Source organism: Stylophora pistillata, chromosome 7 (genome assembly GCF_964205215.1).
Source record: "Stylophora pistillata chromosome 7, jaStyPist1.2, whole genome shotgun sequence".
Classification (NCBI taxonomy): domain Eukaryota; kingdom Metazoa; phylum Cnidaria; class Anthozoa; order Scleractinia; family Pocilloporidae; genus Stylophora; species Stylophora pistillata.
In genome coordinates, this window is record NC_142525.1 from 25307518 (window position 1) to 25320169 (window position 12652).

General features: G+C 38.2%; 2 protein-coding genes and 1 pseudogene across 4 annotated transcripts; 2 read left to right on the plus strand and 1 right to left on the minus strand.

Moving 5' to 3' along the window:
• The first annotated feature begins 1128 nt into the window (after positions 1–1128).
• On the plus strand, positions 1129–3935 carry LOC148727233 (uncharacterized). Its single transcript, XM_088728641.1, has 6 exons — positions 1129–1262; positions 1611–1843; positions 2344–2519; positions 2587–2663; positions 2858–2939; positions 3428–3935. Exons 2-6 carry the CDS (start codon positions 1617–1619, stop codon positions 3661–3663), a joined length of 798 nt encoding a protein of 265 aa, XP_088584767.1. The 5' UTR covers positions 1129–1262; positions 1611–1616; the 3' UTR covers positions 3664–3935.
• Positions 3936–4414: 479 nt separating this feature from the next.
• On the minus strand, positions 4415–6736 carry LOC148727234 (uncharacterized; annotated as a pseudogene). The gene is made up of 5 exons (XR_015989889.1): positions 6557–6736; positions 6267–6456; positions 5988–6186; positions 5672–5898; positions 4415–5051 (listed from the first exon to the last, which is right to left on the minus strand). The product of XR_015989889.1 is annotated as an uncharacterized LOC148727234 (transcript).
• Positions 6737–7987: 1251 nt separating this feature from the next.
• LOC148727235 (uncharacterized) lies at positions 7988–12120 on the plus strand. 2 transcript variants are annotated; one of them, XR_015989879.1, is made up of 3 exons: positions 7988–8978; positions 9773–9875; positions 11685–12120. XR_015989879.1 is itself a non-coding variant. In XM_088728353.1 (2 exons), exons 1-2 carry the CDS (start codon positions 9673–9675, stop codon positions 12067–12069), a joined length of 588 nt encoding a protein of 195 aa, XP_088584479.1. In that variant the 5' UTR covers positions 9546–9672; the 3' UTR covers positions 12070–12120. The 2 variants fall into 2 exon arrangements, 1 of the variants encoding a protein (XP_088584479.1); XM_088728353.1 differs by lacking the exon at positions 7988–8978 and having other exon boundaries at positions 9546–9875.
• Positions 12121–12652: the final 532 nt, after the last annotated feature.

Sequence of the window (12652 nt, forward strand, 5' to 3'; positions counted from 1 at the left end):
AGTTGTAGGCAATAATCTTCGCTCCGACGAAGGGCTAACGCTCGAAACGTCAGCTTTTGTAATCGTTACGGTGGCCAATTTACCATTTCAACTTTTTTGATATATCTCAATTATCTCGTTACTCCCACCGACGCAGCCCCAAACAGTTTCTTTCGAAACTATCAGCCTTTAATAATCTTAACAGCATGTCGTCAAAAGGTCGAAAGAAGAACACTGATGTAAAGTGTAAATCGAACTACTCAGTACGCGCACAGTTCGTCCGGCTTTTAAATGACATTTAAACATCGCAAACGATGCAGAACGTCAACTGGGAACAGACAAAAAAACGAAGCAGTAGCAACCACATTGTCCGCCTTGTTGAAATTATCGTTTGAGAAGGCCTCGGGCTGAAAGTCTGTAATGTACGTGACGTCAGCGTTTTCGAAAAGCTCCATTTTCAAAAAGATTTCCGTACACACGAGAAGATTTTGGCAGCGTTTTCAAATTTATCCAATCTAACCGCCGTTTTCAAAAAGCTTCGTTTTCGGTGAAAAATTCCTCCGGGGTGTTGTGGACGGAAGGCCTAACCGAGTAAATATCGTTTCATTTTGGAATTCATGTCGGCTTCGGTGTGCTCCCACATTTTCCTGTCCAGGGATGTGAAATCGAATGAACTAATAAAATAAAAAAAAAAAAAAAACAGAGGAGACACACGGCCGGAAATACGTTGAGGGAGAAATTTGATAAGAGTGGTAACCAATAAGGCAAATGAAGTCTTTCACAGAACTACAGTCAAGCCCCAAAACGCCTGCCGGTCACGAGAGACTCTGTATTGTACATAGAACGAGCTGAATAGGGGTCTTCAAAACAAGCGACTTGCTCTATCTCTTTTGCTCGATCCGTCGCTTCAATGTTCTTCTAGTTCAAATCCGGAAACACAATACCTTAAACTGAGATTTCCCTGGTTCAGAATTTACTGCCCATTAGAGAATGTACATTTTATTTGCGAAAATGTTTCATGTCATGCATGCTGCATATGATGACAGCAAGATACTGGCATGATTCAGTTTTGACGCGCTCGTATTCGAAACTGCCATATCCCTTAGAGCGAGATCCTTAGTTTTGATGCTAACTGCATGAAATCGTAACAATTATTGAATTATTAATGACATTTAGCACCAGGGTTTTCAGCGGAAACCTCGAACGGCAAACCGGTGGAGGTCACGTGAACAAGCCCTGCGGTCACGTTCGGAGTTTTCAACGCGCGTTTTCAACGGCAAGAGGTAGGATTTCACGTAAGTGATTTACCTGAACGTTTTTTATCCTGATTTTGTTTTTATGCCACGTATAAATCAGAAATTTATGTAAACCAGTCCTTTTAGAACAAGTTTAGACATATTTTTTAGTGAATGAGTGAAAATAGGACTTCTTGTTGCCCTTTGAAAATCAAACACTGCTGTTGTCTGGAAATTCAATATGGCGGCCTCTTCAATTTCATGTTTTTGTCGAAGTTTTCGGTCGCTAGTGGCCTTTTGTGAGCTCATAAATGAGGTTTTCCTCACCTTTAAGGTTTATTATTCAAGCAGCAGTAGATGGTATCTGAGAAAGCTTAAAATTTTTTATAATTCCAGGGTATCATGGCTCCATTCCGATGGCCAGAAATGAAGCACGAGTTAGCCCTTGCAAAGGAGGTGGCAAAGTATTTACCTGAAAAGCCCCAAGAGTGGGACGAAGTAGCAAAAATACTCAGCAATGCTTTTTCTACTGATGATAAACCAGTAGAAGTCAAAGGGAGAGGATGTCGAGAAAAGATGGATAGAATACTTGAGAAATACAAATCGGAGGACGCCAAAGCTTTGAAAAGGTAACTGTCCCAACACTTTCATTCGCTAAAGGCACATGGTTTCATCTTTGATGTTCTACATTTACAGTTAAACCTGTATCAAGCGAACCTGTATTAATGGTCAACCTGTATTAAGCGGTCAATTTTGATAGCCTCGAAAATTTCTCCCTTACTTATTATTCCAAATATTGTGACCTCTGTTAAGCGGTCACCTTTTACAATGCAATTTGGTCCCAACGAGTGTATTTTTATTGTATCAAGCAATCACTTCATATAGTAAGAAGGTACCATCCGAATGTGCAATCAATTATAGCTAAATTAGTACTCAAAAGCTGTAGTTTAGTTTATTACAAATGAGCAAGAAATATAAATTTCTTACAGTGATCAATAAAAATGTAGGTAGGGCTGAACAATGTCAAATTCTTTATACTGTAGATGTTGAACCTTCATTAAACAATCAACCAGTACAAAGCTACTGGTGACCATTTTACACAGGTTTGACTGTAATTTGACTTTGAAAGGTCAGGCACAGAAGAGGAGTTGACTGAGCTGCAGCAGCTCTGTGAGGACATAATTACATACAGAAGAGATATGGCAGAGATGAGGAAGACAGAAAAGGAGGCAAAGAAAAAAAAAGAGGAAGATGACAGACAGAAAGCTGAGGAAATGAGAAAGGCAGCTGTAGAAAGATTAGCAAGTTAATATACATGATAATTTGATGGCTGTATTACCATAAGTATTAATCATCCAACTGTTCCAAAAAGAGAATTCAGGCTTGTGCGGTAGTCAAACCCATGACCTCTGCATGACTGCTGCAGTGCTCTGCACCAGGAATGCAGAGGTCACGGGGTGAACTCCTGCTCAAGCCAGATTTCTTTTGGGCTATATTTTCACCACAGCTTAATTAGTGTTCATAACTGCGATGATCATTCACACATTCATTGTACAACATGCAGCCAAAAGTAGCTCATATATGAATCCTGATCAAATTGTCACTGTTGAAAGCTGATTTAGTTTCAACTCTTTTTCTCTTAGAGCGTCGCAGTGATACATTTAGTAAGTCTGATGAAGATTCATGGGGGGTCCGATAGTGGTGATGGAAGCACTTCTTTGAGAGGTACATTACTGTAGTGTATAAATATTCAATGCTGATTGATCTTTTAAAACCTCTGTTTGATTACAGTGTAATAGCTGTGGCTGATAGTGCATTTACATAAAGAAATAGACAATGGCCAGCTATTTTCAAACAGTAGTATTTTTGTGAGTGCCTGAGACATGTATTTCAAAGCATTTTTATGAAACAACATTTGTCACTTGTGGTTTGATTTTGCGGGGGTTCAAAAATTTTCAAACCAATTTGATTTTAAACCCCTTCAAAAGTGCAAACAGCATTTTAGTGAAACACCTATAAATAGTGTGATGGTTGTTATTACTTTAACAATTTTCAAGTAAATTGCACAAACGTTTGTACATTTGTTATTTGAATTTCTCTGAAATACTACTTTCACTCTATTGCATTGGTAATAAAGTGTAAGATAGGATAAGATAAAAGATCAAACTTCGTTGAAAGAAATTTAAGGCAACAACAAACTTTGATCATTATAGGTTCAAAGAGAAAAAGGGTCCAGAAGCGTGCAACTAAATGTTCAGCAATGGATATGTTGACAGAGAAATACTCTCAGAAAGCTGAAATTAAAAAGGATGAGCTAGAACTTAGAAGAATGGAGTTGGAATTTGCCAAGGAAAAGTATGCCGCAGAGGCAGAAGAAAGAAAGGCAAAGTTAGAAATGGAAATGCAAGAAAGGAGGGCAATTCTTAGCCTTTTGAAAGACCGTCTTTAGAAGAAAAAGGGGAAAGAAAATGTTTTGTAGCTTTGTGTCCATTTTTCCACTGCATGTTCCATTGTTTTACCATGAGCAAACCATTGGGCATTACCTTGACTGGACTTTTCACTTCATGGATGTCAACTTTATTCACATGGGCCAAAATATTGTGAAGGCATGTTACAAAGAATGTTTATCACTAAATTGTGTGCCTGCATATGGCAGCTGTTGTGTTTCACAACATAATTATTTCATCCAAGTAACAATTAAATTTCAACTCTTCATTTGAATTTTGTTTGGAGTAAGGGGGAAGGGGGGTTCCTGGTACCACCTCCTGACTAAACAGACTCAGACAGTTACCAGGCCTCTACACTATCTTTTCAACTTACTAGCCAAGTGGCTAGTGGCATGTTAGATGTTACAACACTTTCAGTTAGTTTACTAGCTAAACTGGCTGGTTGAAATTGAAAACCACCAACCAAAACTGAATTTCTACTAGTCTGGCCAGAAGGCTATCGTCAGTGTCAAGCCCTGGTTACAGTTACATATAATGATTTGTTTACTTACTCTACATTTGTCCAGACAGGGTTATAGCTGGGTTCTCTCTAGCAATGCAAACATGAGGTGCAAGCAAAATTTGCAGACTCGGTAGTGCATTTTCTGGTCGCCAATTAGTGCAAGACATCTGAGGCTGTATGTGGCTGGGTTGGCTTTGATCTTTGCTTAAAAGATTTTTTGATGGATGATTTTCGAGCAAAAAGCCTTCAACTTGACTTGTTAGCTTGTTTATTTGTTTTTCAGTTTATTTCATTAAAGATTTTCCATTTTATAAGCTGCCTCCTCAAAATTACAGTATGGGAAGGCCCACTCACTATGCATTGCCATTTCAAGCTTGGTTACAAAACCGAAAAAAGATAGTAATGGTCAAAAAAAAAATTGTTTGCATTAGAGATTAGAAAGGTATGTTTCCAATGAAGGGGGATCAAGGTAAAAAAATGTGCTGGTTTGTGACCCATACAGGCAAGTATGGCAATTAATTAAGATACTTGCCACTAAGTAATACTTCCCAACAGGCTGCAGCAAAACCTTGAGATTTTTTTTAAAGTCTAAGTAGGCAAAATTTTGACAAATTTTACCGAAGCCCCACTCCACACATGTCCTGACTTTGCTCATTTCTGTATTGAATGCTTGTTCATCATCAGTAATATGGGCTCCGCGAAAGGGTCCAATGATGTTGCGTGCTAAACCATAGGCAGGGTCCCCATACACAACGTATGGCTCTCCTGTGGGTGTCTGGAATCTGCTAAGCTTGTCTGTCAGTCCACTTACACCAAGCATAAATGCGTCATGTCGACGTCCCTCTCTTGGGCCAAACATGTGTGCAATCAGGCCGTTTGGTGCCACAACTGACTGAGAAAATAACCCATGTTAACACCATAATTCACAGCTTTTACTACATACCACAAAATCCTTATAAGCCCCTGGTTACATTCCCATTTTCTCCTGATTCCATTGTGCTTTTATTTCTTTAGGACAAAAAAGTACTTGGAAATTGTATAAGCCCTGGGCTGGCACTGCAAAATCCTGGTTACTATCCCAACTCCTCTCCCAACCTGCCAAACTCATTAGCCAAATGCCCATTTGCACATGTAAAAATTAATTGTTCTAAGAATAAAAGGCCTTCAAAGTTGTGACAGCCAAGGTTTTAAAACCAAGATTTGATGATACTTGACTCTATTAGAAAAATGACATTTTCAGGAAGTGTGCGTGTGTGTGTGCGTGTGTGCGTGCGTGTGCGTGTGCGTGTGTGTGTGCGTGTGCGTGTGTGTGTGTGTGCGTGTGTGTGTGTGTGTGTGTGTGTGTGTGTGTGTGTGTGTGGGTGGGTGGGTGGGTGGGTGGGGGGGGGTGGAGGCTTAATTACATGACTAAGGTGCCTTAACCAAGACTGGAAGGGGGTGGGGAGTAATTAAGGTTTCTTACGAATTTTTAAGATGCATCCGACCGAATTAAAGAACGGTGATAATACTTGCCTGAAATTTCAAGCAATGTACCCTTTTATGTCCACTGAACATGATGCGCTGATTGCGGATGGGACGTGCAATAGGTCTCGCTGTCCCATCAAATGAAACCCCAGCATTGATTGAGCGGTGCTCATTTATTGTTTATGACTTGAGAGAAAAACTCGGGGTCCAACCACACTAGATCTAACGAATCGAGTAAGTGTTGAAACCGGTCATAGAGGTCATCCATTATCTAGAAATGCAAATATTCATTTAGTCAATTTTTTGCACATGTTATTCGTCTTTAATTGCAAAATAACTTAATATTACATAAAAACATACCGTGTTAAATATTAGACTGAGCTCAGACCCAGACCTTCCGAAAAAGGGTACCAGATCGCACCATCTTGCTGGGTAGACCAATCTCCTGAGTAAGATCATTAAGGCCTCCATCCCAGTTGCGTGTGTTCGCTGAACGCAAATGTAATACTCTGGGATTTCCAATGCAGTCAGGAGGCGTTGCATGTCGTGTTTTTGGAACCTGTCATTGAAGTTAATGTTTTTTAATTTGTAATTCAACGAAAGGCTATCGTGTCCAAAATCGGGAAAAAAAAAACCAACCTAAACATCGTCTCACACTGAATTTCAGTCAAGTCTTCCAAATTGAGCCGTATATAGTCGGGCTTGCTAGTTTCAGGGAACATGGCATCGACTAGAACTGAGAAGATCCAGGTCGTCATCATCGCTCGAATCATCTGAAGAACTGCTGTCATAGGCCAGAGCTACAGCAAGGATGTCCTCAAAATCATGCCTTAGAAATGGAGAATAAAACATTTTTTTCTTATTTACAGATAAATGAAGGTTTGAGAACTCCAAAAAATCCTGAAATACATCAGCTTAGAAAAACTAACCTTGCAGCAGCCGCCATTTTCTGGAAGTTCCCATAATTCGCTAGTTTTCTACGTAAATTTGCTTGAGGTTGGAGAAGTGTAGCTAAAGTGGTAGAAGCCATAAACGTCGAACGTCAAACGCCTAACCTGGAATTGCCGTTTGAGGTCTGCCGTTAATTCGAAAACCCTGGTGCTAAATGTCTCTAATGTTGCTGGACAGACTCACGGAGGGCAACACGGAATCTATTTGTTAAAATAGATCATGCGATTGTTTGTGTAAGGTGCAGCTTTCCGAAGGGCAGTGTTTGCAAATATAAAATTTTCGTTATGTTTACCTTTTTTTTATTATTATCATGGTATTAATATATTTGGTGAATTTTGGAGAGCGTTATTAGGGGAGGTCAAAAGGTCAACGGGGAGTCAGTTGAGCGATCAGCGTTATATGGAAAATATTTTACGTGTATATGTATATGCATCGTTAGTGGACAGCCCGGGAAGCTTTTTGTGCGTTTTCAGGGTAAAAAAAAGCCGTTTTCAGTCACTCACACTCAAAGAACATTACTTTGCAGACCTGGATGCACTTGGCAAACCTGGAAGTTGACAGCTAATTGGTAATTTTGCCATGTTTGGATCATACAGTGAATGCACGAAGACCATCGCTGATGCCCATTATTGCACGGCCTTTTGTCGATATCATCTCCTTTTAGGGTAGGTCTAACGCCAGGTAGATGGCTTTTATTCCATTTTATAAATAATTGACACGTTGCGCACGCCCTCATTGGTCAACTGGTGAGTTTAAATGAGAGTATGTAGGCACAGTTGTGACGTCACCATTTTTGTGTTTGCCAGCACAATTTGAAAATTTTTAAACTCAAAGCTTTTGCAAGTTCATTTCAGTGACAAATAACAATTATAACAAATGAAGAAAATTTTTCCAAATTTTGATTTGGGGTTAAGCCATCAAGGAAAAAAGAATAAGAAAGAAGAACTTCAATGCGTTGCCCCCTTTGAAGATTGTGAGACGGACGACCACGAAGGAACTCAGTCTAGGACGACAAAATGTACGGCAAAATGCGCAGTAAACGTTCACCAAGGAAATTTTTACACTTAACTACTGCGATAAGATCTTCTACCAGACGACTGGTTGGCACGTTTTGGCTTTCAAATTTTTCATAAAATGTAATTTTCTCTTAGAGGTTCTTGGTGTAAAAGAATACATTGACATTGACAAGAATATTTGATAGCTTTTTTTATTCAGAATGGGAAAGTAAAACTTTGCTAGCCAGCAAAACTTCACAAAGCACAATGAGCGACTCTACTTATCAACCATGTTTTCGGGCTGCCAAGTCGTGCAAGTTTTCGTAACTTTTAAAAGTTTTCAACCATGGTGCAATTTATTTAATCAAAGTCCTCCTCTTGAAGTTCTTACCATTTCAGTTTTTTCCGTCGATTTTTTGAGGATTCAAAGCTCAGGGAAATCGTTTCATTCACATTGTGTCGGCGCTTGCCACGAATTTCAGCGTGACTCTGGTTTATGCCTTATGTATTATTACCACTAAACGCGGCCAATTGACAAACTGCCCTCTCTAAAACGCTCCTTTTCTCAGCCAAACGGCAAACAGCGGCCTGTAAACGGCATTTGCTGCTCTGATATATATTTTATTAAATGAACGTGTGCGACGGATTTGGCCTTGTGTTTTGATAATGATGATGATCACATGACTTTTATAGGGCATATAGTTTATTTGTGTCCCTCGTAGCATAATTTGCACCCTTGCTCCGCTCGGGCGCAAATGATGCTACTCAGGCCACAAATAAACTATATGCCCTCCAATAGTCATGTGATTGTCCGATTATCAAATCATGTTTAACTAAGAAAAACTACCACTCAAAAATATCAAATCAATATTGCATGAGCATGAATTAAAGTCCAAAATTAAATGCCTAAATAGAGAACAGAATGAACAACCCAGGATAGAACCATTTTTCAAATTATCGTTATCGGGTCAGTGTCAGAGAAACCGCGCACTTACCTCTCTCTCAACCCAACCGTCGGGTACCGTTGGGTATGACTAGCAACGGATAATGGCATTGATCCTAATTCTACGCCAAGGTTAGCACATTTCTAACGTTCTGACTGGTTTTCTTCTTCTCTGTTACCTGCTTCTAGACCGTTGGGTATGATTAGCAACAGATAATGACACTGATCCTAATTCTATTTCTAACGTTTTGATTGGTTCTCTTTTTCTCTGTTACCTGTTTATATACCGTTTGTCCATCTATGGAAAACTGATAACCGCACAAAGTTCACAGGTATTCCAATTTGTTCTCATTTCAGGACCTTGCTAATCCAGTTCCTTGGGGCAGTGCTACACACTTGTTTAACTTTAAAAAAAAAATTATAAAATTGAGAGAAAGTCCCAACAACCCAAATAATGTTGTGGTAAGAATTTTCAGTAATATTCGTTGTTCATTTTTCTTTTTCCCTTTTCCCCATGAGTATGTCTTTTCTTTGGCTAGCCAATCATGTTTGGAGACCTTAAACTTGGCATCAAGGTCGATCACTGCAACGTGAGGTTTTTTCGTCTACGAAATACCCAAAGTTTCCCACCTTAGCAGTAACAGTTTTTCAATGGTTAAGACTGCTGTACCAAAACGATTTACGCGTTCTCGTTTTTATCTTTACACTTCCTTAATAATGTGCACAGTACTTCTGTCCAAGCTTTAATTTCAAGGTTGTTAGAGTAATTGAGTGATTGGGTCATCTCTAAAAGAAATACCTTGCTTGAGAAACTTTCGATCAATGTAAGGAATGATAATTTTTCCTACTCTATCTCAGAGTCTTGATGGGCTGCAACATGGAGGTCGTACATGCATTCGTCATGGACTAATCGGTAGCAAGATAATTGTTGGGTATACGTATAGCAACAGATAATAGTCCATTTTACAGTTGCTTCCTTGGTTGCCAAGCCTTTGAACAGGTGTGAGGCTAAGGGTGACCGTATGATACAAACGTTGGTGCTTTTCAAATGTAAATAACTTTATCATGCTAACCAAATACTGGTCTCTGTCACAACAGGGTCACCTTCAGCCTCACTCTAAATCAAAGGCCTCGCAACCAAGTACAGAACTGCAAAATGGCATATTGCCTACTGCCCCCTATCCAACGTCTAAATTTGTGGAATCTATTCTTATTTTGTTTTCCAACTCAAAAACTCAACCTGTGCCCTTCTTTAGTTATTCCACAGGTCAGCTTGAAGCCTACTCGAATTGGATCGAAGGAGATATCTGTGGTCTACGACAAAAAGTCTGAGTACACAACGGGTGTCATCATCACTTTGTAAGTACAACAGCCATTAATAACAAATAAATATCTTAAGGAGGTAGGCTCCTGAGGAAACTGTGATGCTGCGACTGTGCAGGGCATTGTGGAGGGTATTGTTTATGAATGACTCGATGATGCAAATTGACGAGTCTTTACAATATCAACTCATATGTTTGCTTTTTCTTTTTTTGGTTTTTGTTTTGTTTTGTTTTTAATATTAAAACTCTTATTTACGACATATATTGCTTACAATACATAAACCCTGTTACAACGCATCACCTACGAATACATTACTTACGATACATTACTTATCAGCTGTTCACAATAAAATCCTACAAATAGTTTACTATTTACATTACTTACATTACAGGAAAACTACACTACTGACATTTGAAATATCAAGTTCATTATTTGATAAAGAATCAGTTGATAAAACCAAATTATCTTCCATTGGCGTTATTGTTTTTTTTCAACACATGGATAAACGTTCCCATCGAGAACCTGGACCGCCTTGGGTTTATCCATTGTCCTTTTTGTTATAAATTGTTACTTTCGAACTGGAATAAAGAGAAAAAGTCCAACCTTTTCTATGTAACCTCCAAAGGTTATCAGTAGAGCAGAGTAGACAATCGGAACACACAGTAGAAATCAAAGTTTTATTAAATGCAGTTGATAATCAAAATTATAGATTGGAATAAAAGAGATCGGTATGAAAAACACGTTGAATTATTCGGGTGAAAAAGGCGAAGTTGTGGAGTTGCAAGGTTATGATTGAGGGTTGTGCCTGAATTTTTATTTCGTAAAGAAAATACAGCTGAAACTAAACTAAGAAAAATGTCCTGCCAGGGTACACTAACCTAACTAACAATGAAGAGATTATAAAGAGAACTGAACGCGAGTAATATTACGATAAAAACGACAAAAGCAAAAGAAAAAAAAAGAATACTTTAAATATAAAAACTTACTTTGGTCTAGCTCCGAACGAAAGCAGATAATTCAGGAAAAGCTAATAGCGAAAGCAGCAACCGAACTTGTAGCGATGTAAATAAAATCCAGTATCTAAAACATGGCCTTGAATAAAACTGATTGAACTATAACGAACTTTTTAAACAATAATCATTAACTGACGAAGGCTTGATTGATGAACAAATCAGAACGAAACCTAAATGAAAGATATACGAACTACACGTCTCGAAACTACACTCTAACACCGACTAAGATTTGAGGAATTTTTTACGAAGGGGAACTTACATGTTATTCGTTAGGGAATAGGCAGAAAATTTTAATTATAATTGCCAATATATGGAAAAAGCAAAGCCTAAAAGGGTAGGCCCCATTTTGCTACATCCATAACCCTTCACTTAATTTTTCCAAAAGGGGTGGAGAGAAAAATGCATTTACTGATTTTTCTGTTCGAATTTACTTAACTTAGTTCAGAAATTCCCCAATCACTTATATATTGGGCAACCAACCGACCATTGCGGGCCAATACCCGATGGTCGACTTCGGTGAACCAGATATGAGGCCACATTTTGTTCTCGCCCCAATGTACCAGCTGCTAGTTTCATTATAATTTTAGAAACTAGGATTCTTGAAGACTCAAATTGACTAAAAAGTATTTCGTGTTTCGATTTCTGTTCCCAATTGATTATTTGATATGGGGAGCGTCCGTTTTCGAATTTTTATCATAATGGAAGACAATTTCACAACGGTTAGACTTTAAACTTTACACGGCGGCGGCGCACATTTCAAGCCAGAGAAATACTACGATTCTGTGGCGAAATTCTCATTTTTAATCTAAGCTCTTTTTCCTTCTTTCAATAGGGCAATTTGTGGTTACATCTTGTCCCCGTGCCCTCTGGGTACAATCGTCGACTGCACCCTTAGCTTTTTAGAGTCACATTCTTCAAATGTCAACGAGAATGATGCTATTTCATTAGTTGAGAGTGTCCATGCCGTTACAGATAATGATGAAATTCCTAACGGTCATGAAGGTAATCACGTGACTGAGGACACTTACCTTCTCGGACATTCCCCTGAAGCGAATTCAAGTCCGTTAGAAACTCTATCAAGTTCACAACTTAAAATGATCCGGCAACGTAAGTACATTGCATGCATTGCATTGCATGCGGTCTTCAAAAGGAATACATCTGACTACTGTTATGTCGGGAGAACCTTAATAAGGAAAAAGGACTGGGTCATATTGTGAGTTTGAGGGTTCTTCTAGTTTGTCACTTATACATGTCTTTGCCACATTTTTTATCGTTCTCCAATATCAAAATTATATACATATATATAATATATGTAGATAATATATATATATATATAATATGTATAATATATAATATATAATATATGTATAATATATAATATATATATGTATTTTATATAAATATGTATATTATCAATATAATGTAAAGAAACTGTAAACTTCTGTGTCGAATAAATATATATATATGTATATATTGTAGAAAGTTTAAAAACTGCGAGGATGGACAACTTCTGACGTCAAAAATACAAAAAATTTTAATAAAAAAAGGTTCGGTCCGAGACCTTCTTCAGTTACTTACAACTTTTGAAATAAAAAAAAAGAGCATTAAATAAGATCGAAGTGCTAATGATTACGTAATTACAGATAACGACTAATGAAGTGGTGCTAATAAGAAGATAACAAGAAACCTAGTTACAGAGAAAGCAATGGACAAAATAGAAAAAACAAACCCTAAAAACTAAGAGATAAGAATACTAAATATGTTAAAATGAGTGGCCTAACTAATTGCAAAGTAGCAAAG